The 23184-nt window shown below is 35.1% G+C and overlaps 2 protein-coding genes across 2 annotated transcripts; both read left to right on the top strand.

The window, feature by feature from the left end:
- The first annotated feature begins 77 nt into the window (after positions 1–77).
- Positions 78–6668, top strand: LOC110910147 (membrane-anchored ubiquitin-fold protein 3). The gene is made up of 5 exons (XM_022154861.2): positions 78–270; positions 1056–1167; positions 2841–3062; positions 4986–5156; positions 6357–6668. Exons 3-5 carry the CDS (start codon positions 2930–2932, stop codon positions 6410–6412), a joined length of 360 nt encoding a protein of 119 aa, XP_022010553.1. The 5' UTR covers positions 78–270; positions 1056–1167; positions 2841–2929; the 3' UTR covers positions 6413–6668.
- A 1652-nt stretch (positions 6669–8320) lies between these two features.
- Positions 8321–19287, top strand: LOC110910148 (protein LOW PSII ACCUMULATION 1, chloroplastic). The gene is made up of 9 exons (XM_022154862.2): positions 8321–8626; positions 10816–10919; positions 11693–11828; positions 13074–13305; positions 14121–14278; positions 14369–14554; positions 15736–15836; positions 17794–17890; positions 19054–19287. The coding sequence occupies exons 1-9, from the start codon at positions 8375–8377 to the stop codon at positions 19126–19128; spliced, it is 1341 nt and encodes a 446-aa protein (XP_022010554.1). The 5' UTR covers positions 8321–8374; the 3' UTR covers positions 19129–19287.
- The last annotated feature ends 3897 nt before the right edge of the window (positions 19288–23184 follow it).

Raw genomic sequence — 23184 nt, 5'->3', positions numbered from 1 at the left:
GTGTTCATTGACTTAAAAAAATCGAATACCCACAGTTATATTCCAATATAAAAATTTATTAAAAACGAAATTATATTTTTAATACTTCAAAACTAGAGCAAGAAAAATTGGTTAAAAAGTGTAACGGAAAAAAAAAAAAAATCCCCAAATCCAAACAGAAAGGGCTTCACCAAAATTGCTTGAAATTGTCAATCTTCAACACATCTTAACCGTTTGAATCAATCAGAGCTTCTGATCATCTTTCTCGTTCATCAATGACGTCTTTTACAGGTACAAATCTTCAATTCGCTCTCTATTTCACTATTCATCTGTTTATTTTCAGCGAAAACTTCACTCGATTGTTTCCTTTGTACGTATGATCCATATTGTAAGCAATTAGGTTACGAACTTACGATTTAACTGTTGTTTTCTCCGTATGTATGCTTCGTATTGTTAGCGATTAGGTTATGAACTGACGGTTAAACTGATAACCAAAACTTCACTCGATTGTTTATTTGATTTGTGTTGTTAGCGATTAGGTTACGAACCTACGATTAAACTGTTGTTTCCTCCGTATGTATGATTCATATTGTTAGAGATTAGGTCATGAACTTACAGTTTAACTGATAACGAAAACTGTACTCGATTGTTTGTTTCGTACGTATGATTTGTGTTGTTAGAGATTAGGTTACGAACTTACGATTAAACTGTTGTTTCATCCATACGTATGATTCATATTGTTAGCGGTTAGGTTATGAACTTACGATTAAACTGATAACGAAAGCTACACTCGATTGTATATTTCGTATGTATGATTCGTATTGCAAGCGATTAGGTTACGAACTTACGATTAAACTGATGAGGATTGTGTATTTCGTACGTATGATTTGTATTGTAAGCAATTAGGTTTCGAACTTACTATTAAACTGATAATGAAAAATTCACTTGATTGTTTGTTTCGTACGTATGATTCATATTGTAAGCTATTAGGTTACGAACTTACGGTTAAACTGATACGCTGAATGTTAAAGTGTTGTTGATTGTGATAGTTTTTTTTTGTGTGTGTGTGTGTGCAGTGAGAAGTTGGTGTTTTGTAAGCTATTGGAGCATATGAACTGGTTAGTGTCTTCTGGAATCCGTGATTCAGATGTGTTATCTGCGCGTGTTAGTGATTAGAGACTTTTGCAGGTTCGGCTTTCACTGAAGATGTTTTGTTATGATTTTGGCTGTCATGCTATGTTATATTTGTTTGTGGTTGTGATCTGTTTGGTTGAAGGAGTAATTGAATTATGTAATTAACAGAAGGAAGTTGAAATTGTGTTAATCTGTTGAATTGGCTTGTGAATTTAGGATGATAGTAGTTGTTATGTTATTGATTCAGACAGTTGTGTTTCCTAGAATTGAAGATGTGTCAAAAGGTCTTGAATGGCCGTTTTGTATGCGGTTATCTGATTGTAATTGGTTTGATTCTAGGCAGCTGCAACAAAATTGATTATTGATAGCGGTGTAAATGAGCCAAGCTGCTCGTGAGCTACTTGAGATCGGCTCACTAAAAGCTCGAATCGAGCTTCACTTATTGAGCTCGAGTAGGCTCGCGAGCCTAAATGAGTGCTTCACTTATTGAGCTCGAGTAGTCCTTAACGTGCGAAGCGTACGCGAGTAAATTACACATATAAAACTCAAACCCTAATCACGCATGAACAAAAAATCATAATCATGCATGGTGACTATAATCACGCATGTGGTAACCAAAAAAAACAACAAAATCACGCATGAGTAAACCCTAACCACGCATGTTATATATTCATAATTACCCATGTTATGATTTCACTCGTGTACGCATCGCACGTTAAGGACTATTGTATTTTAAACGTTTTCTTATTTAATGTATTAAGTATATATTTAAATAATAGTAATTATATATAAAATTATAATGAAAATAACTAAATAATATATAGGGGAGGGTTATCTTAAGAACGCTAAATATTGCGAGAACCATGAGAACGAATGAAAAACCGCGAGAACTTGGTCAAAAACAATTCAAAAAAAATTACACATATCATTATTATTCGAATACAATATTAGAAATTAAAGTTACACGTTTAAATTTACATATGTTCGTAAATAAAGAAAAATTACACATGTGCAAGTTCGTCATTTATACATGCGTAAGTTTGTTGTATTTACATGTGTGTAAAACATTTATTAAAAGTGAGGAGGGATGAATTATTTAAAGAGTAAATTCTTTTTTTAATGTTGTATATTAATTACAATGAGGTTTGTATTAAAAAACATTTTAATTTTGATTGGTTTTTTAATTCGTTCTTAGGGTTCTCGCAATATTTAGCGTTCTCAAGATAACCCTCCCCATAATATATATGTATATATAAATGAATTAACATAATAAATACTAAACGAGCCGAGTTCGAGCTTGAAAATACTACTCCCTAGCCGAGCTAGAGTTGTAGAAATAGAGCTCGTAACGAGGTGAGGTGGGGCTTGGCTGGGTTCATTTACACCCCTAAAATGTTATCGATTATTGAACAGAAGTTAAATTGCATATCCACCTTTTTATACCCTTTCTTATACTACTAAAAGTAATTATAATATCTACGGGAACATCCAGACTGTGATTCAGGCACCATGTTTTCAGTGTCACATATCACTTTCAAAACGTACATCCAAACACCCCCATTGTCAAAAACAGGTGGTCACACTTGTGAAAGGTTTGTTCATACATGCTACAAATCCACCTCATCCAAGCAATTATAGGATGAGGAGAGAGAAAAAAACGAAAACGACATTTTACTTGATAACATGCTATGCATATGGTCTTACGAAATTTTGAATTTTTTCTGTAGGTAAATTGGGAGACACATTCTTGTGTCTTATTGTTTTGTTGACGAGTTACAGCCGATCCTGAAGCTTGGTTTTAAAGAAAAGGTATAAAATGGCTGAAGGGATTGAGCATGTAGAACTTAAATTCAGAATATACGATGGAACAGATATAAGCCATGGCAGCTATGCATCTTCAACTACTGTAACTGCTCTTAAGCAAAAGCTTGTTTCTGAGTGGCCTCAAGGTTTGAAATAGTTCTCTAGTCCATATGTTCACTGATCTTATTTCGTTATCCTATTTGACTGTAAGTTCGTTGGCTGAATTGTAATTACGCGAAAATTTAACTTGCTTTCAAGTTGCACCTTTTTGTAATATGTGGATTTTTTTTACCGTTATAGGTAACGTTCTGTAGCAGGTAAAGTGGTGACATGTCACCATATCTTGGTGGTGTGTCACTTCACTATCGTATCTGCTATAGAAGGTTACTTACATACTATGGGGAAAAATGTTTTAGATGCAATGGCAAATAGATGAAAATAGGTTACGTTTTGTTGTAATAGACCCTAAGTTCCTTGAAAGCTGATATGTTGTTTCTTTGCCCTTCTTTTAATCACCATCAAAAAATTGTAGAGTAAAATGTCATTTTCGTCCCTGAGGTTTGGTCAGTTTTGCGACTTTCGTCCATAGGTTTGTTTTTCCGCATCTGGATCCAAAAGGTTTGAAATCTTGCTATTTTCATCTGGCTTGTTAACTCCATCCATTTTTCTCCGTTAAGTCAGGGGTACTTCTGTCTTTTTTGTTAACTTAGAGGGTGTTTGGGGTTGAGTTTTGAAGGAGATTTTTAGATTATTGAGTTTTGAAATCGTAAATAATCAGTTTTGAGTGTTTGGGTAAAAAAATTAAAAACTTGATTATTTGCGTTTAGACAGTTACAAAACGCAGTTTTCCAAAAGCAGCTCCCCCCTACTGCAACAAAACGCAGTTTTCCAAAAATTGATTATTTGCGTTTAGAAAAGGATTTTCACTTGTTTATTTTTTTAAATATATATTTGCCAAACACTCAAATAGTTGATTATCTGATTATTGTGATATCAAGCAACATAATCAAATCCAAACACTATCTTTCAACATCACGTTTTGTTACAATTAATTATCTGATTCTGATTATTCAAACCGCATAATCTATTTTCAAAACTCAACCCCAAACACCCTCTTAAAGGGCAATTCGGTCTTTTTCACTTTATGTAAAAAGACCGAATACCCCTGAAAAGGCCGAATTGCCCTTTAAGTTAACAAAAAGACGGAAATACCCCCGACTTAACTGAGAAAAATGGATGGAGTTAACAAGCCGGATGAAAATAGCAAGATTTCAAACCTTTTGGATCCAGATGCGGAAATACAAACCTATGGACGAAAGTCGCAAAACTGGCCAAACCTCAGGGACGAAAATGACGTTTTACTCAAAACTGTATGATGTGTTGAAAACGTAGACATGTGAATTTTATGGACCACTGGGGATAGTGCTTAATAGACGAATAGTGAGCTCTAATATTCTCTATATTCGTACGTGCTTAAACATGTGTTCCTTTTAATTTAATGTGAAATATATCCCCATTATGCTTGTGAGCTATATATGTATGTGACTGAACTGTTTTATCTTCAAGAACTTAAAAGAAACCTAATGGTGGATAGTCATGGTGTTTTAAGTTACTGCACACAGTATCTTACTACATGTATATTTTTCCGACTTTGTATCTTATATAGTGTTTAGACTATATACTTTTATGTACACCAGTTGTCGAGATTTTCTAGTCAGTTATACGTAAGTAATCTGCATCATGAGGACGTGAATGTGAACAAAAATTTTGGATCTTTTATATGATATTTAGGGCAACTTGTATGAAATAGAAATGAGGTGTACACGTTTAAGTTAAGCGCAAATAAAAATCAACTTACAATTCGTTAACGATTCTAGCAACCAACCGTTTTATAACAGATTTTACCTGTGACCCGTAAATTACATCATGTACATGATAGGCTTATTGAAAAAAAGTTACAAGATTGATATTGTTATATTTTATAAAAATAGTTAAATCTCTTAATTCCTTTATTTACTTGTGACACAGAGGTAATGATATTTTCTGAAACGAATTCTGCCTTTCTATAGGTAAATCTGTAGTACCCAAAACAATGAATGACATGAAACTCATACATCTGGGAAAAGTTTTGGAAAATAATAAGACATTATCAGAATGCGGGGTACGTGACGGTGCGTTTGCAGGTGGAGTAATCACAATGCATGTTGTTATTCAACCCGCTATTGCCAAAATTAAGTCAGGTTAGTTTAACAATAAGTTATTTTGTATGTTGCTGATCCTAAGATTTGTTCATGATGCTTAGACTATGGGGTATGGGGCGGGGGTTGGGGTTGGGGCGTGGGTTGGGTACAAACGCCCAAGTCACCACCCCGGGTGGGCTTGGGTTTCGGCGTGGCCCCTTGGGCGGGGGTTTTAGCCCGGGCGTTGGGCGGGCCTAGCGGTCTTCCGTGGCCGGCTCTCATTGGCTGGGTTGGCTAGGCTATAGGTGGCTAGGCTTTTTTTTTTTTTAATTTTGTGTGTATTTTTATAATAATTGAAAAAAAAATTATAACACGTGGCCAACCCACGCGGGCTAGCCACGCCCCGCCATACCGACCCAACATGCAACTGACCAGCGGTGCCCCTCGAAGTCCACGTGTCAACCCATGCCCCAAACCCCCGCCCCACCATACCCCACAGTCTTAGCGGTGGCAATTTCAGCCCATTTACCTAGAAACTAGTTGAACTGTTGGTGTATATTTTAAAGAGTAAAGTACACGGATGGTCCCTGTGGTTTACCAAAATTTTGGATTTGCTCCCTAGCTTTCCAAAAGTACACTAGTGGTTAGTGGTCCCTATGGTTTGCACTTTGTAACACATTTAGTTCAGCTTTTTCCAAAAGTACATGGATGGTCCCTATGGTTTGCACTTTGTAGCGCATTTAGTCCCTAACTTGGACATGCTAAAATCTTTAGATTTGTTTGTTGGCGGCTAAATGTGTTACAAAGTGCAAACCACAGGGACCATCCGTGTACTTTTAGAAAACTAGGGACCAAATTCAAAATTTTGGTAAACCGCAGGACCATGTGTGTACTTTACTCTAGTTAAATGGGTAAATTAAGAAAGAAAATAATAAGCTAAAAAGAAAAGTCAAATGGATTGAACAAGGGAAAGTCAACCAAAGTTTATTGCACTAAAAATTAGGGAAATTTCACTATGAAAACAACCTTTTGAATAATTTGGTTCCATCATATAATAATCAAAAACTAATAATATATATTTTTGAAAAAACTGAGCGACTTTCGACCTGTTTGACTTAGTCAACTCGTCTTGTAAAACCAAAAGTTTTAAAATCCTACCCCGTTTGACTCTCTGGAGATAAAATACAACTCAAATAGACCCATTTAAGGCAAATGGGTACAAAAGGAAAATTGAATCCCTTATAATACATGTGGATGCAGCCAAAAAACAAGATGAGACGGGAAAGCTGAATACATGTGGATGCACGATTTTATAGTTCTGTTACCGCCCCGGATATGATCATGGGTAGTACTTTGATGTCTCAGAAGGTCTCTTGTTGGATATTAATATTCTTTCGGACCGGTCATCTATGTTCTAAAATGGTGTATGAACCTGAAAGGTTTGTTACGACTTTTGCTCTTGTACTCGTTTTCTGGTTTTTGTATATTGATATTGTTTTTTAACATCCGGACTTGAAAATGTATCGAACGTATTATCGGGTATAATTTTGATAAATATGTTTGAGCTTGGAAGATCAACCTCCACTACTAAGGGGTGGATATAACTATCGAAAGAGGACTTTACAGGTTACAAATTTACAATATGGCTAGAAGTAGGATTGAAGGATTAATATAACTATTAAGGGTTAACATACACAAGACCCGAGCTATGGAAAACCGAAAACGAGCTTCAAAGTTTGACACTACACTTAGGAGTGTTAAACGGGTCGTGTTTGTGAGTTGGTGGGTCGAACGTAGAATGGCAACAATGGCGAAAGGCGATACTTCATCACTTCAAAACAATGTGTTTCATGTTCAATCAATTGAAATTTTCATACAGTTAATAATTTGAAGGGATTTTAGTCACATGAAGGATATATTAGGAAAAGAATTAACTGCATCAAAATGTGTTGAGCTTCACATTACGAATTGTTATTGTATATTGAGCTTCACCAAATTCTCAAAACTTTGTTTATCTCTACACAACCCCAACCCAACGTAAACCACTTTTTTATTAAATAAATATAATTTATGGTTTTAGTTTATTCTATAAAATTTATTATAAACCTTAAAAAAAAATATTTTGAAGCAAAATTATTTTAAATGTAAAAAGTTATAATTAAATAAATAATATTTTACATTCATCAAACATACATAATAAAATAGATAAATCAAGTTAGAACCGTAACACTCAATGTGAAATTACATCTATTGTGAAATTGTGTCATATTGATCGTATAACTAGAAAGATTTATAAGAAAAAAGTCTGAATTTTTATCTGGCTTTAGAGGCTCATTTTTATTATTCACATAAGACACTCAAAATCTCAGAGAAGAGAAGAAGACGCTGTTGAAATAAGTTCAAATGAGACAAAATGAGTTCCAAGATAGACGCTCATTCCACCTTTGTACAAGCTAGAATTCAACTCGACCTAACCTGGCCAATTTTGTTGTATTTAAACAAGTTCAATTTTCTTTATTAATATAAAAACATTACGGTTAAATGACAATAAAGGTAAATCTAAATTGGAAGATAATCGTTAGAAAAACAAAGCTCTGTTTTTAGGGCATGTTTGGCTAAGTTTTTTGAAACAATTTATTGACTTATTGGCTTTTTGAAAGTTATAAGCTCTAAATAGTCTGTTTGGCAATGAGGTGTATGTGAGAGGAAAATTGACTTTTCCAAAAGAGTAAACTGCCATTTTGGTCCCTGTGGTTTGGTCAATTTTGCCACTTTAGTCCAAAACTCAAACTTTTTGCATCTGGGTCCCTGTGGTTTCAGTTTTATTGTCATTTTGGTCCGAAAATGAAATCGGGTCATATTTGTCTTATAAAATCCTGTTATTTTGTCATTTTCTGCAGCGGCAAAATGATCATTTCTTTTTTATAAATAAATACCATATTTTATAAGACAAATATGACCTGATTTGCCCCTGAGGAAAATGACAAAATTGCAGGATTTTATAAGACAAGTATGACCTGATTTCATTTTTTGACCAAAATGGCAATAAAACTGAAACCACAGGGACCCAGATGCAAAATGTTTGAGTTTTGGACTAAAGTGACAAAAGTAACCAAACCCCAGGAACCAAAATGGCAGTTTACTCTTTCCAAAAAGTCACTAAATCCTGACTTTTCCGAAAAGTCAAAGCTAAGCCAAACATGCCCTTAGTATTATTTTATAGGAGGAAGAAACAAGTGGATAAAACATAAACGGTTGTGTTCCATGAAACCACCTCCATGGAACTCATAAATCCTGTTTTCCGGCACCCCCACCACCACCATCACTACCGTCACTACTCCTCCATCACCCCAAACCACTTATCATCCTCTCTACTCTTCCTCCACCGAAAACCCACCTTCAATTCCCCCCAAAAACACATCTTTTCACCCATTTCATGCTCTTCTTCAACCTCACCGTCGCCGGAAGTTGGTTCTGAAACAGCAGAATCTTGCGTCAATTTGGGCCTCACCCTCTTCTCTAAAGGACGGGTACTTACATTAGTTTCTATGTCATTATTTATAAAGTTGTGCTCATATGTGTAAATTGTAGTTATCATTGTTTTGTTCTTAAGAGTTTCATGTGGTTGTATATGTTGCAAATGTTTTTTTGTTGATGGTTCGTTTAATTAGTGTTTAGGGCGGTTTTACACGGAACCATTTTTAAGTAGAGAATTACGATAACAACATAATTTGTTAGTATAGTTCTAATTATATCAACCGAAAACTATGTACAAGTATGATATTCTTAGACAACACTTGTAGCTTGGTATCAAGGTGTGTACATTATAGTGTTCCTCCCTAGGTGGTTGAGTGTTCTAATAAGGGGCGGATCTATTAAGGACTCAAAGGGTGCCCGGGATACCCCTCAACTTTCTTGGCGAAGTGCAAAATACCCCTGAATGTACGGTAAAAGAATTGGGATACCCCTAGATCCGCCACCTATAATGGATGAAGGTGTAGATTTAGGATCAGAGTTACAGGGTGTGTAAGTTAGCCGTTCTAAGCATTCACATCCCTTCCACCAAATTTACCCTATAATTTCACTAAAAGCAAATACGTTTTCTCTCCTTTCAATTAAATAATATTTTTTTATACCTTTATCATTACCTTTTCTCTCACCTCCACTCACAACCACTTTCAAAATATATTAAAAAATTATAGAGAGTGAACAAAGTTCCCTCAAATATACAGATGAGCTCATGAACAGTATCATTTTCTCTCTCCTCCACTCACAACCACTTGCAACCACTTTTTATAATATAAAAACTTGTCTCGCAAAATTTGGTGGACGGATTGTGAAAGCTCTCTCTCTTTCCGTCTACCCACAAAGTTGTTTTTGGTAGTTCCTGCACAGACTCCACCCCATACTCTCTCTCCTCCAAAAACGCCCAAGATCTCCTACTGGTGATGCTCTTAGACCATCTCCAATTGAGATGTTTGTGGGTGAGGTCAGAGGTGGAGCTTATGTGGAGGGAGAGAGGAAAACAGAGAAAGGGGAGGAGAGAGAAATGGTGATGTGGCAGTGTGGATGCTCTTACAGTTGTGTACTTAAAATTGGCTTTGTATTGAACGCGTCTCTACTCTCTAGATCTAATAAATACCTCCATTGTTATGGTTATCACTATGTGTTTTGAATTTATATAATGTCTTTGAAAGTCAAATTCTTCAAAATTGATAACTAGAAGGATATCATATTGTATGGATGATTACCCCCCTCACTTTCCCATATATAATCGTATACGGGTTAAAATAGTATTGAACGGCCTATATTAAATGGACATGATCCAAATTGTATCATCATCATCATCATCATCATACTCAGTAAATCCGACCAATAGCAAAGCTAAGGTAGGGTCTGAGGAGGGTAAGATGTAGACAGCCTTACCTCTACCCCGTAGGAATAGAGAGGCTGCTTCCAGTGAGACCTCCGGCTCGATGATCCAAATCGTATCAAACCGCCTAAATCAAAAACTCATAATGTGGTATGAAGTCTTGAAATGAAGATCTAAATGCTTAAATGAATTGGACTAATCGTGGATTATGATATGGTCGTAATTTTAAAGCAAAGAAGTGTCTTAAGATTATGAAATACTTTGAATGTCTCAAAACATAAGCAGCCACTGCTGTCACTATTACACGAACTTGATGCTATTGATTTCGGTTCAAAAGATTCACATCTTGACAAATTATTGCTAACAGAAGAAGACGATAAACAACCAAAAGCTATTTTTATTTTGTTTATTTATTGAAGGAAAAATTACAAGTTTTGTCCTTTATCTTTATACCACTTTTCAGGCGGTGTCCTTTTTAACGAATGTTGACAGGCGGTGTCCTTTACTAGGTATTCTGTTGCAAGTTTAGTCCTTACACCCAACCCAATTAAAGAACCCTGTTAATTGTTGACAGGCGGTGTCCTTTACTAGGTATTTTGTTGCAAGTTTAGTCCTTTACCTAGGTATTTTGTTGCAAGTTTAGTCCTTTACACCCAACAATTAACAGGGTTTTTTAACTGGGTTGGGTGTAAAGGACTAAACTTGCAACAAAATACCTAGTAAAGGACACCGCCTGTCAACATTCGTTAAAAAGGACACCGCTTGAAAAGTGGTATAAAGATAAAGGACAAAACTTGTAATTTTTCTTTTATTGAAAGAATGTAATAACTTGTATATATTTTCCAGGTTAAAGATGCTCTCATGCAGTTTGAAACAGCTCTCACCTTGAATCCTAATCCTATTGAGGCTCAAGCTGCACTTTATAACAAAGCATGTTGTCACGCGTATAGGTATGAATATTGTTTTTTTTTTAATTAATAGTAAGTTCCACTTTTTTTTGCTTGGTAAATGAAATTACTTCTTTCATGGGACTTGATCACATATATGAGAATTGATTTTAAGTTCTTCACTTATTTTTTTAATGAGTAAATTACGTTTTTGGCCCCTGTGGTTATATCACTTTTACTATATTAGCCCAAAATAAGAATTTTTAACATATCTGCCCCCATGGTCTCTATAACTAACCATTTTGGCCCCTAAGTCTAGAGATCATTGGGGCCAAAATGGTTGGTTATAGAGACCATGGGGGCCAAAATGGTTAGACTTAGGGGCCAAAATGGTTAGTTATAGAGACCATGGGGGCAGATATGTTAAAAATTCTTATTTTGGGCTAATATCGTTAGTGGCGAAGCTTGAGATTTCCGACTAGGGGGTCGAAAACGTATATACCCAAAAATTTCTATAAAACCGGAGGGTCAAAAACGTGTATACCCAAAAATTTCTTTACGAAAACTGCATACTCTCCACTACTGAGCGAAAAGTTCGGGGGGTCGGTCGCCCCCTCCCGCCCCCACTATGCTACGCCCATGAATATCGTAAAAGTGATATAACCACAGGGGCCAAAAACGTAATTTTTCCATTTTTTAATTGAACTGAAAATATAGTCAAATTGCTTCGGTTATTGTATACAAGAACACCTGTTTCTTATATCACCATAAATCTTTTGATACATTCATGTTAGTGGACAATCTGATTGAATTTTATTTTTATTATATGGAGGAAGAGGTGAGGGAAAGAAAGCTGCTGATTGTCTTCGAACCGCTCTTAAAGAATATAATTTAAAATTCGCTACAATTTTAAACGACCCGGATTTGGCATCCTTCAGAGTTACGCCCGAATTTAAAGAACTACAAGAAGAGGTTTTTCATCTTCACCCTTCTTTCTTCTTTGCTTTTGACAATTCTTAGGGGGTGTTTGGGCGCGTAATCTGTTTTGTGTTATACTTTGATTATTTTGGGAAGAGCAAAATGTCATTTCCGTCCCTGAGGTTTTGGCAAGTTTTGCGACTTTCGTTCAAAGGTTTGTTTTTCTGCATCTGGATCCAAAAGGTTTTAAATCTTGCCGTTTTCATCCAACGCATTAACTCCATCCATTTTTCTCCGTTAAATGAGGGGCATTTCCGTCTTTTTAGACATTTTTTATTAAAATGGAAAACACTATAAGAAATAAAGATCCACCCCTGTTGACTTTCTCCCCACCCAAACCCTTTAATCATCACAAAAAAAATGTCTAAAAAGTCGAAATTAACACCGACTTAACGTTAAAAATGGATGTAGTTAACGAGTTGGATGAAAATGGCAAGATTTCAAACCTTTTGGATCCAGATGCGGAAAAGCAAACATTTGGACGAAAGTAGCCAAACCTCAGGGACGAAAAATGGCACTTTACTCTTTTGGGAAAGAATCAGATTTGGGTAGTTAGCTATGAAGCACGGGGACGCCATTTTACGTCGGGTACCCGTCCCGGGGACGGAAACGGCTCGGGGACGTTTCCCAAACGTACCCGGATATTGGGGACTTCTACATATGCTCGGGGACGGCTCGGGTACTTCCAAAACAAAGTATCGGGGACGTTTCCTAAAATATTTAGGGTTTTAACTCTTTCAACTTCCAAAATACGAATGGTCGGCCTTTTTAAATTACATAAGCTCGGCCTTTTAACTTCCAACATTCACATACATTGTATTATCAATTATCAACAGTAGGATCGAATTATTATTCATCGAATTATCAAGTATCACTATCAACAGTAGGATCTTTCGCTAGATGAACCGGAATTTGAAAACGTTTTGATTAACGATAATTAATTACCTATGGTTTAAGTAGTTTTTTTGGAGTTTAATATATTTTTGGACTTTGTTTAATATATTTTTATTTTTTGGACTTTGTTTAATATAATTTTATTTTTAATATTTTCTTTTGCCGTACCTGTCTCTTGTATTTTTAAATTTTGCCGTTCCCCGTCCCCGTACCCGTATCCGTGCTACATAGGTAGTTAGTTAGGAAGTTTGGTTTTTTTTTTTCAAAACCCTAAATGGGTATTTCAAGATTAATCGCATATTAAAATAAGTTAAATGATGTATTAAACATTTAAACTATTCGCAGGCTAGATTAGGTGGGGAGGATATCGGTTACGGTTTCCGAAGAGATCTTAAACTTATAAGTGAAGTCCAAGCCCCGTTTCGTGGGGTCAGAAAATTCTTTTATGTGGCATTTACAGCAGCAGCTGGAATATCATTGTTTTTTACTATACCAAGATTGTTTCTTGCACTACAAGGCGGTGAGGGGGCCCCAGATGTCTTGGCAACTGCTCAAAATTTTGCCATAAATGTTGGAGGTACAAATGTTATGTGGGTTTATCATTTTGCATGTAACGAGAGGTAAAAGGTTAATGGGTCAAAACGGGTTCGTGTTCAAAGGAGTCATTTTTAATACGGGTCAGGTAGGGTGACCCTAGGGGTGTGAATTTCTGACACGACATGAACCTACTCGAAATTCACGGGTTTGGGTTTAGTCTCAACGGGTTCGGGTCAGTTTTGGGGTGAACCCGCAAACAATGGCGGAGCTTAGTGTAAAGTGGGGGGTGCACCCGACCCCCGAATGTTTCGGTTAGAAGTGTAAAATTTCCTATTTTTCGTCCGAAAATTTTAAAATTATATAGGATTGTCCCCCCAGTTATTTTGCCTAAATATTTATACAATATATAAATTGGGTCCCATTTCCGTCCCCTCGGAACATTTGGTCAAGCTCCGCCACTGCCCGCAAACCCGTTTGGCTGAACGGGCCGGGTTCGGGTTAACCTGGTTGGATTGGCGGGCTGACCCGTTTAACTTATATATATTATATTATATTATATGTTTTTACAGTATGTTTTATGTCAGGATGTGTATTGTATGCCATAATTATAACTTAAAAAGAGAAATTGACATAAGATTTTATAAAAAAATAATTTGCCGAAAAATAAAAAAAATAAAAAAATTCGGGTTGAACGGTCGTGTTTTGGTTCATATGTATGACACGATTTTTGGGTTCGGGTCGGATTGAACCCGCCAACCTGCGAACACGACCCGTTTAGCACCCCCTAGGTGACCCACAAGTTGTGTTATTTGCCGGTATTGTTGTTTTTGAGCGTTTGTGTTATGCTATTTGCAGGTATTGTTGTTTTCGTGGCGTTATATATTTGGGATAATAAGAAAGAGGAAGAACAACTTGCTCAAATTTCAAGAAATGAAACGTTATCAAGATTGCCACTACGCCTATCAACTAATCGGGTGGTTGAACTTGTGCAATTAAGAGACACTGCAAGACCTGTTAGTTCTCGAATTTCAATCGATTATTTAATCGGTCACGAATACATTTTTGATGTGATGCATTCTTTGTGTGTTTTTGTTTGAGTCAAGGTAATATTGGCGGGAAAAAAAGAAACGGTTTCTTTGGCAATGCAAAAGGCGGAGAGATTTAGAACGGACCTCCTTAGCCGAGGTGTTATATTGGTTCCGGTTATTTGGGGTGAAAAGGATTCACTAATTGCGAAAAGAGGTTTTGGTGGTCCGAAGAAAGCAGCTTCATCTCTTCCTTCTGTTGGGGTAAACCGTAATTAATTCCTTGAAACCGTATTGCGTCTTGTTAGAGGTGGCAAAACGGGCGGGCTGGTCGGGACACATTTTGTGAAAATTAATAGCTTTTTTAATTATTAATATATGTATAGTGTATCGAGTGTGATTACAAGAACTTATTTACCAGTGTAAACTGACGTATTTTCCAAAAAGGTTAAGTGACAGGTACTGTACGTAAATTGACTGGGAGCTCTGGGCGTTAATAGGGAATCTTGCAAGTTCTAAACGTCTAAAGTCTGTTGAACAGTGTTTTCAATAATAATCTTATTTTTGAATAACATGATTTAGGAGGTTTAAGCACTATAAACGCTTAAACCGACTTTCGGCCCATTTGACCCGTTCAATCCATTTTCTTTCTAAGGTATCTTTTTTTTTTTTTTTTATTATTTTACCCCTTTTAACTGTTATAGAGAAAACATAACCCACATTGTTCCATTCTTTAGTAAACGGGTCGAAGTTGCCACCTCTTAATGGGTCAAAACGGTTAGCTTTTATGTAACCAGTCAAAACGGGTCAGTTGGGCCGGATTGCAAACACATTTCGTGTTGATTTATAAAGTGCGGTAAACAGTTATTATATAGAGTAAACTTCCGTTTTGCTCCCTGTGGTTTGGTCACTTTAACGGTTTTGCCCCAAACCTTTAAAAATAGCATTTTTCCTCCAATAGTTTGCTATGGTTTTTCCATTTTGCTCCCGGCGGGGAGCAAAATGGAAAAACTGACAATTTGGACGGAGTTAGAGGCGGGGAGCAAAATGGAAAAACTATAGCAAACTATTGGAGGAAAATGGCTATTTTTAAAGGTTTGGGGCAAAACCGTTAAAGTGACCAAACTACAGGGAGCAAACCGGAAGTTTACTCTATTATATATATATATATTTTTTTTTGAATATGATTACAAAGCTATATATTATTATACTAATGAATATTATCTTAAATAAAACGATTAGGACATTATGAAGATTCAAATACATGACGACTCTTGACCCGTATAAGTTTTAACCCATTGGGCCCATTATCACTTAAATGAAACCCGAATTGATCTGTTTTCAGACAAATGGATCAAAGTTACCACATTTAACATCTTTTTATAGAACTATAATTTGTGTTTTGTTTATCGTTTTCCGGTGTAACGTGGATGACATCATCATAGGAAGATTTTGAGACACGAGCTCAGTCAATAACTGAAAAAACAAAACTGAAGTCCGAGATTCGATTCAAGGCTGAGGTGGTATCACCTGGTGAATGGGAAAGGTCAGTAATAATATTGTTGATACATATTTAATAAAAATAAATAAAAATTAAAAATTAAATTTGAAGTATACACTTTTCCTGAACTTGTAAAACAAAAATTATTAGCTACAAAAGGAACGGGTCAAACGGGTTGATCGGTTCGAGAGGTGTCTAAAGCAAACCCAAGTGTTAACTACCTCTTAAATTGCTTTACTTTAAAAGTAAAGTACACAGATGGTCCCTGTGGTTAACGAAAATTTTGGATTTAGTCCCTAGTTTTTCAAAAGTACACGGATGATCCCTGTGGTTTGCACTTTGTAACGAATTTAGTCCCCAACTTTTGCTAAAAGTACAGAGATGGTCCCTGTGGTTTGCATTTTGTAACACATTTAGTCCCCAACTTTTAATTGCTCGGATGGTCCCTGTGGTTTCAACTTTTTTCACGTTTAGTCCCCACCTTTTGAAAATAGCAGGTATGCTCCCTATGGTTTGTCATTTTGTTACTCGGATAGTCCCTCAGTAGATGTCAGTTAGTTTGAAAATAACAGGTATGCTCCCTATGGTTTGTCATTTTGTTACTCGGATAGTCCCCAGAGTAAATGTTGGGGGACTATCCGAGTAACAAAATGACAAACCATAGGGAGCATACATGCTATTTTCAAAATGTGGGGACTAAACGTGAAAAAACATGAAACCACAGGGACCATCCGAGCAATTAACTCGACTAAATGCATTACAGAGTGCATACCACAGGGACCATTTATGTACTTTTGGCAAAAGTTGAGGACTAAATGCATTACAAAGTGCATATCACATGGACCATCCGTGTACTTTAAAAAGCTACGGACTAAATCCAAAATTTTGGTTAACCACAGGGACGATCCGTGTACTTTACTCTTATTTTAAAGAAAGTTGGTACAAAAGTGGTGGTTGGTCAACCCAACCTAAAATTTTACTTGTTTGACCCGTTAACCAACCTGTCTGACCCACCCATTTTGCCACGTCTAAAGAAGCTTCTTTTTATCATTTTGTGTGTTTTTTCTCTTTATCTACTAACTTTTTCTCGATTTTAGCAACGTGGAAAATAGAAACCGTTTTACAATCTACTACCCGTTTTAGCAACTAACCTCATATTAACTGATTTTACTTGTAAATTGCTGATGTGGCACTTTGTGATGCCATGCCAACTGCCACATATGAAAAACATGCTTATGTGAGAACAAAAAAATTCAAAAAGAATATATTTAAGATTTTCAAATTTTTTGATATTTTAATGATTTTCAAATTTTTTGATATTTTAATGATTTTCAAATTTTTTGATATTTTAATGAATATCAATAAAAAAGATTATTAAATGCCAAATGAGATGCCATGTGGCATATACATACAGCCGACCAGCCTAGGGCTGCAAACAAACCGAACGTTCAGCGAACAGTTTGTGAACTGTTTGGCGGGAAGTTCATTTGTGTTTGTTCGTTTAATAAAGGAACGGACGTGAACACATGGCGCGTTCGTTCATTTATGTTCGTGAACGTTCGGTAACGTGTTCATTGATGTCCGTTTGTTTATATTCATTTGTGTTTGATAGTCCATTCGGGTTTTTAATTTTAATATTTTATTTAAATACTTCAAAATTCCAACTAATAAAATACTTAATAAATATAGTGTGTTGTACACTTGCATTACATACCTTTTAATATATGTTCGTTTGTGTAATTGTGTTCGTTTATGTTCATTAACGGTTGTTTGTGTTCATGAACGTTCGTTTGTATTCATGAATGTTTGTTTGTGTTCGTTACCTAAAACTAACGAACGAACACTAACACGTTCATTTCCTTAATGAACGAAAATAAACAAAAAATCTCATTCGGTAAGTGTTCATGAACAGTTCGTGAACACATTTATTTCCTTAACGAACGAACATGAACACGGGGTCATCAAATTTCTAACTTTAGTTACTTTTTACCAAACCGAGAAGGTGGATAAAGGAACAACAGAAGTCAGAAGGAGTTACTCCTGGTGAGGATGTATATATTATTCTACGTCTAGATGGTCGTGTTCGAAGATCAGGACGGGTTAGTTTTCGTATATAGTTTTTCTAATATTATTATTTTATTTAGAGTTAATTACTGTTTTCGTCCCTGCGGTTTGTCAAAAATCACTATTTCAGTCCATTAGTTTAAAAATTGCGATTTCAGTCCCTGTGGTTTCACTTTCGTAACCATTTCAGTCCATGTGGTTTCACTTTCGTAACCATTTCAATCCATTATTCTGTTAAGTACAGGGACTGAAATGGCTACGAGGTGGACTGAAATGGTTACGAAAGTGAAACCACAGGGACTAAAATCGCAATTTTTAAACTAATGGACAGAAATAGTGATTTTTGACAAACCACAGGGACGAAAACAGTAATTAACTCTTTTATTTATGTGAATAATTTTATATTCTTAGTAACTAGCTTTTTGTTGCATACAAACCGCTGTTGGATAAATTGTTGAAAGTTTTTTGGTTTTTTACTTTTATCCAACGGGTCTAACGCCTTCAGCAAGTCAAAAGGTGGGACTTAACTGCTAAAATACTGAAACTTATGGGTTGGTTTGTAATGAAAAGTGAAGTACAATAATGTTTTCATAACCGGACGGACATCGAACCGGTTGTTTTATTGGTTCACTGGTTGGATCGGTCAGACCGGATTAAAGAACCGGATGACATCAAAATTAGTTTAATAATATATAAATTTATATTATCTATACACACAACTTAATAATAGATATAGGTAATATTTTACAAGTATTCTATTGTTAATTAGATATATATAAAAGAGTAAATTACGTTTTTGGCCCCTGTGGTTATATCACTTTTACTATATTAGCCCAAAATAAGAATTTTTAACATATCTGCCCCCATGGTCTCTATAACTAACCATTTTGGTCTCTATAACTAACCATTTTGGCCCCATGGTCTCTATAACTAACCATTTTGGCCCCCATGATCTCTAGACTTAGGGGCCAAAATAGTTAGTTATAGAGACCATGGGGGCAGATATGTTGAAAATTCCTATTTTGGGCTAATATAGTAAAAGTGACATAACCACAGGGGCCAAAAACGTAATTTACTCTATATAAAATTCAATGGCTAAAACAAGTTGATTACTTGTTAATTCTTGTTTGTATGGTAGTTTGACTTTTAAAGTCAAGGGTAAAAATATTATATAAAAAAAGTTGTGTTTTTTTTATAGGGCTTGCCTGATTGGAACCAAATTCTGAAGGAGCTGCCACCAATGGAAGCATTGCTAAGCAAACTAGAAAGATAACACAATCATTTATATTTTAATCGTATAAAGATTACGACTTTCACCAACTTTATTGTTTATTCGCTACCTGTATCATAAATTCGACACAAATTAAGCTTAAAATTGTGCGTAGAACAAAATCTTAGTGTCATAATCACAATGAAGTATCTTGTGTCGTTTTCTTGGGTTCCTTTAGTATAATATTCTTGTAAAAAAAAAGTTTGGTCCTTCGGGTTGCTTTTATTAGACTATTTGTTCTCGGTTAACTGATGCCCTTTAACGCGCAACATCAGCATGTTAATGGCCAACACACCACGTCGGTCCGTTAACTTTAGTTAATGGCTAAATCGTTAACATGTTGGCGGAGTTGAGTGAGAGGGAGTGAGATAGGGGTGGGCCCCATTGATATACTTGACCAATCACAATTTACAAGTCAACTCTCATTTTCTTTTTGTTTAATTAATGGTGTTAGTTAACGCATAACACAATGTTAACGGGTATTTAGTTAATGGTCAAGTTGTGACGTGACGATGATGTGTGTTAAGGTATATAATAAGTTGAGGGTCCATTTTGTAATTGTTCTATTATGAAGGGTCTATTGTGTAACACATAGTCATTAGGGTTGTACTTAAGCGATTGATAATGAGATATGAGGTATGGATGATTTGAGTTTAACTCCCTTCTCTGTGTTTCTTCTTCTCTTAACCGATCAACACGTAACAATGAGGCAATGGGTTAACGGATATTTAGTTAACCCACAACACATAGTCTTACCAATACATGATTATCCCCTATTTAGCTGACAGCGAGGCTTGCTTAACCGGATACCTGATATCAGGATCTTTGTCACATGCAAATCTTTTTAACGAGAAAGCCTCACTTTCTTTATCTAATTAATAGATTTTATAAATTTTCTTCTCTTTTTCATAACAAGTTCGTACAGATGTGTAGATCAATTATATATGTTGGATATATGCTTATGTAGATATTTATAACAAATGAATACGAATTTACTTACATCAATATAATGGTCATATCCTATTGATAGAATAATATACGAGTCTTCAAACTATCTTCAACTAATTATATTAAAAGGATATTTAAGTGTATATTTCAGCAATCAATGAAACAAATATTTTCTTGACACACATTCGGGCTTGAGATAGGTGTGTCGCGCAGTGTGGTTTTCATGTGGTACCAAGGCATGGAGGGCGCCCCTAGGCCGTCACATATTTCTTCCTAGCCCGCACCATAATTCGCCATTCCGTCTGGCCTTACAAGCATGTTTAAACTAGGCTTAGTTTGAGTTCTTTTTCTTGATAGCCTCTTGGTCTAATGTCATCAGGTGTTTGTACCCATCAAAGTGTGTTCGACTATTCGAGTTCTACAAAATAGGCATTACGTGGATTTAAAAGTCGTTTTTAGAGGTATGGCTAACCATTCTTTGTTTCTCTTGATCATATTTTCATTTATACTTATTTAAACAAGAAAAAGAATTATACTCTTTATTTTTATTTTTTCATTCAAATGTTACAAAAAAAAAATAGAGAAAATTAGAACCGGTAATTTACCAAAAAGAAAAAAATGTGGGCGGCCAACAACAAATTTATTAATTTATATTTGACCATATTATTAGACCTTTTGAGTTGGCCTTTCACAACCATGGATCTATCTATGCAAAAGTTATGTTGCCACCTTAGAATTTGTTAAAGCTTAAATTACTAACACCTTTGACTTTAATCACAACTATACTTTATAAATAAATAAAATAATTACATTATTTCAAAATATCTATGTGAAAAAATATGTTTATTCATTTATTGATTGGTTTGTACATCAATCGGCGGGGTAGACCTGGTTTATCAGGTTTAGGTCAAGCCTTGTGGAAGTTATCGTTCCGAATTTGAATCATGTTACGTAAATGATAACCCATTAGAAGGGAGCCTCAGCCCGGAGTTTGAGGACCACCTCCAATAGGTATAGTGTCATACAATCATACATGATGATAGTGTGATAGCATGTATATGTGCGATAGCTAGACTAGGGGCCGGTTGATCCCTCAGCCATTGAACTCATCTGACTTTATTATTTTAAGGAGTGTATGAACTTGCCGTTTAATTGTAGTTAGTAAAGAATAAAACTTTACCATGACCTCCTAATTTATGTCACTACTAAATAGAATCATAGAAGATTATAGAGAAGAAAGCGACCACCCTCCAATGAGGTGAGGTCAAACTCAGCGAGTCGGGTTCATAAACACGCATACAGGGTCAAACTCATAAATCTTAAGGGCTGCCCTCCAAGTAAGTGAGGTCAAACTCATGAGATAAATAACATAAGAACATATAAAGTCTAAGTATATATATAACTTTAGATGATGTACTATTTGATAATTTACTATATTAGTATATAACTAAACTATGTATTAACTTTAAGATTTTATGTTATTTACAAGTTTACTTTTTATGCTAGGTAAAAAAAGCCCTACTTTAACCCACTTGGCTTTTAGTTTTATTTATTGTGGAAAGCTACGATTTATATATTCTTTTGATTTTGAATGTACACCATTATTCAAGCGGTTTCGTGAAATCATTTCCCCCACGACTCGAATAATAAAATAATTTAAAAAGATTAACTAAACTAAGAGGTACAAATAATAAAGTTTAATTAAAAAAAATATCATTACGAGGGAAGGTTCAAATGAAAACCACTAGTTAATGCGAAAACTTGAAAACTAACTAAAAAAGCCTAAAAACATACCAATTTTTTTTTTGCATACCAATTTTCGCTATTTTAGGTATATAAAAAACTTAAAAAAAAAGAGTAAACTTCCGTTTTGCTCCCTGTGGTTTGGTCACTTTAACGGTTTTGCCCCAAACCTTTAAAAATAGCCATTTTACTCCCTGATGTTTTGGTTTTGTTGCCAGTTTGCTCCCTGCAAGGAGCAAAATGGAAAAACAAACAATTTGGATGGAGTTAGATGCGGGGAGCAAACTGGCAAAAAAACCAAAACATCAGGGAGTAAAATGGCTATTTTTAAAGGTTTGGAGCAAAACCGTTAAAGTGACCAAACCACAGGGAGCAAAACGGAAGTTTACTCAAAAAAAAATTTGTAGTGCACATGTATACCACACATGATTATTACACATGTGCACTACAATTTTTTTTTTTTTTGAAAAAAAGTCTTTTTTATATACAAAAACTAGCGATTTTTAATAAAAAAATTGAAAAAAAAAATTGTGTGTTTTTTAGGTTTTTTTAGTTAGTTTTCGAGTTTTCGCGTTAAAAGTGGTTTTCATTTGAACCATCCTCTATCATTATGTAGCCTCTTATACATTTTTTTTAGTTTCCTCATTGTTTGTTTAGAATAATATAATATAGGGAATATTTCACAGAATAGTAACTAAGTTTTAAAAGTGTTCTAATTAGGTCATCGGTGTCGTTTTTGTCCTAATTAGATAACTTAACATTCAAATCGAGACATATCCTTTTTTCCACGTGTCAAGAAAAAAATGAAGCATAAGATGTTAGGGTCGAATTATTTTAATATATGAAATTATATTTATTAAAAATAAAAACCATTTAATTACATTAAAAATTAAAAAAAAAACAAGTTACAATCTACGTCATCACTCGACGTTAGCATCAAATAAAAGAGAAAAAAGAAACAAAAATCCACATCACTACGGTTACCTATAAAATTGATGAAAAAACCCTTAATTTTAATGAAGAATGAATGTTGAGTGACCTGATTGGAAGACTTTTAAAACTTGAGTGACTTAATTGGAACACTTTTAAAACTTGATTACTATTCTACAAATAAACTGTAAACAAACCTCTATTTTGAATAATCAAATTTATCTTAATTATAAGGATTCTAGACAAATTCAATAGTAACTAGTGGGATTCATTGCACTTCGCAACTAAATTTTGGTTGGTAGCGGTTTTGTTTCGTATCGGCAAGATACAGGAACTCGCTATAACAATTAACACATGTTTTACATAGATTAAAACCATAAAAATGGATGCAAAACTAAATCATAAATTGATAGTATAATATGTTTGCATTTATAGAGG

Source organism: Helianthus annuus, chromosome 15 (genome assembly GCF_002127325.2).
Source record: "Helianthus annuus cultivar XRQ/B chromosome 15, HanXRQr2.0-SUNRISE, whole genome shotgun sequence".
In the NCBI taxonomy this organism is placed as follows: domain Eukaryota; kingdom Viridiplantae; phylum Streptophyta; class Magnoliopsida; order Asterales; family Asteraceae; genus Helianthus; species Helianthus annuus.
Note: the sequence above shows the minus strand (reverse complement) of the source record. Positions and strands in the feature narration are given on the sequence as shown.

Coding starts and splice junctions, on each gene's coding strand:
- LOC110910148 (XM_022154862.2), top strand. CDS start 8,375: ATGGAACTCATAAATCCTGTTTTCCGGCACCCCCACCACCACCATCAC. Junction 14,279..14,368: donor TAAGAGACACTGCAAGACCT/GTTAGTTCTCGA, acceptor GTTTGAGTCAAG/GTAATATTGGCGGGAAAAAA. Junction 17,891..19,053: donor GTGTTCGAAGATCAGGACGG/GTTAGTTTTCGT, acceptor TTTTTTTTATAG/GGCTTGCCTGATTGGAACCA.
- LOC110910147 (XM_022154861.2), top strand. CDS start 2,930: ATGGCTGAAGGGATTGAGCATGTAGAACTTAAATTCAGAATATACGAT. Junction 3,063..4,985: donor TGTTTCTGAGTGGCCTCAAG/GTTTGAAATAGT, acceptor GCCTTTCTATAG/GTAAATCTGTAGTACCCAAA. Junction 5,157..6,356: donor TATTGCCAAAATTAAGTCAG/GTTAGTTTAACA, acceptor ATGTGGATGCAG/CCAAAAAACAAGATGAGACG.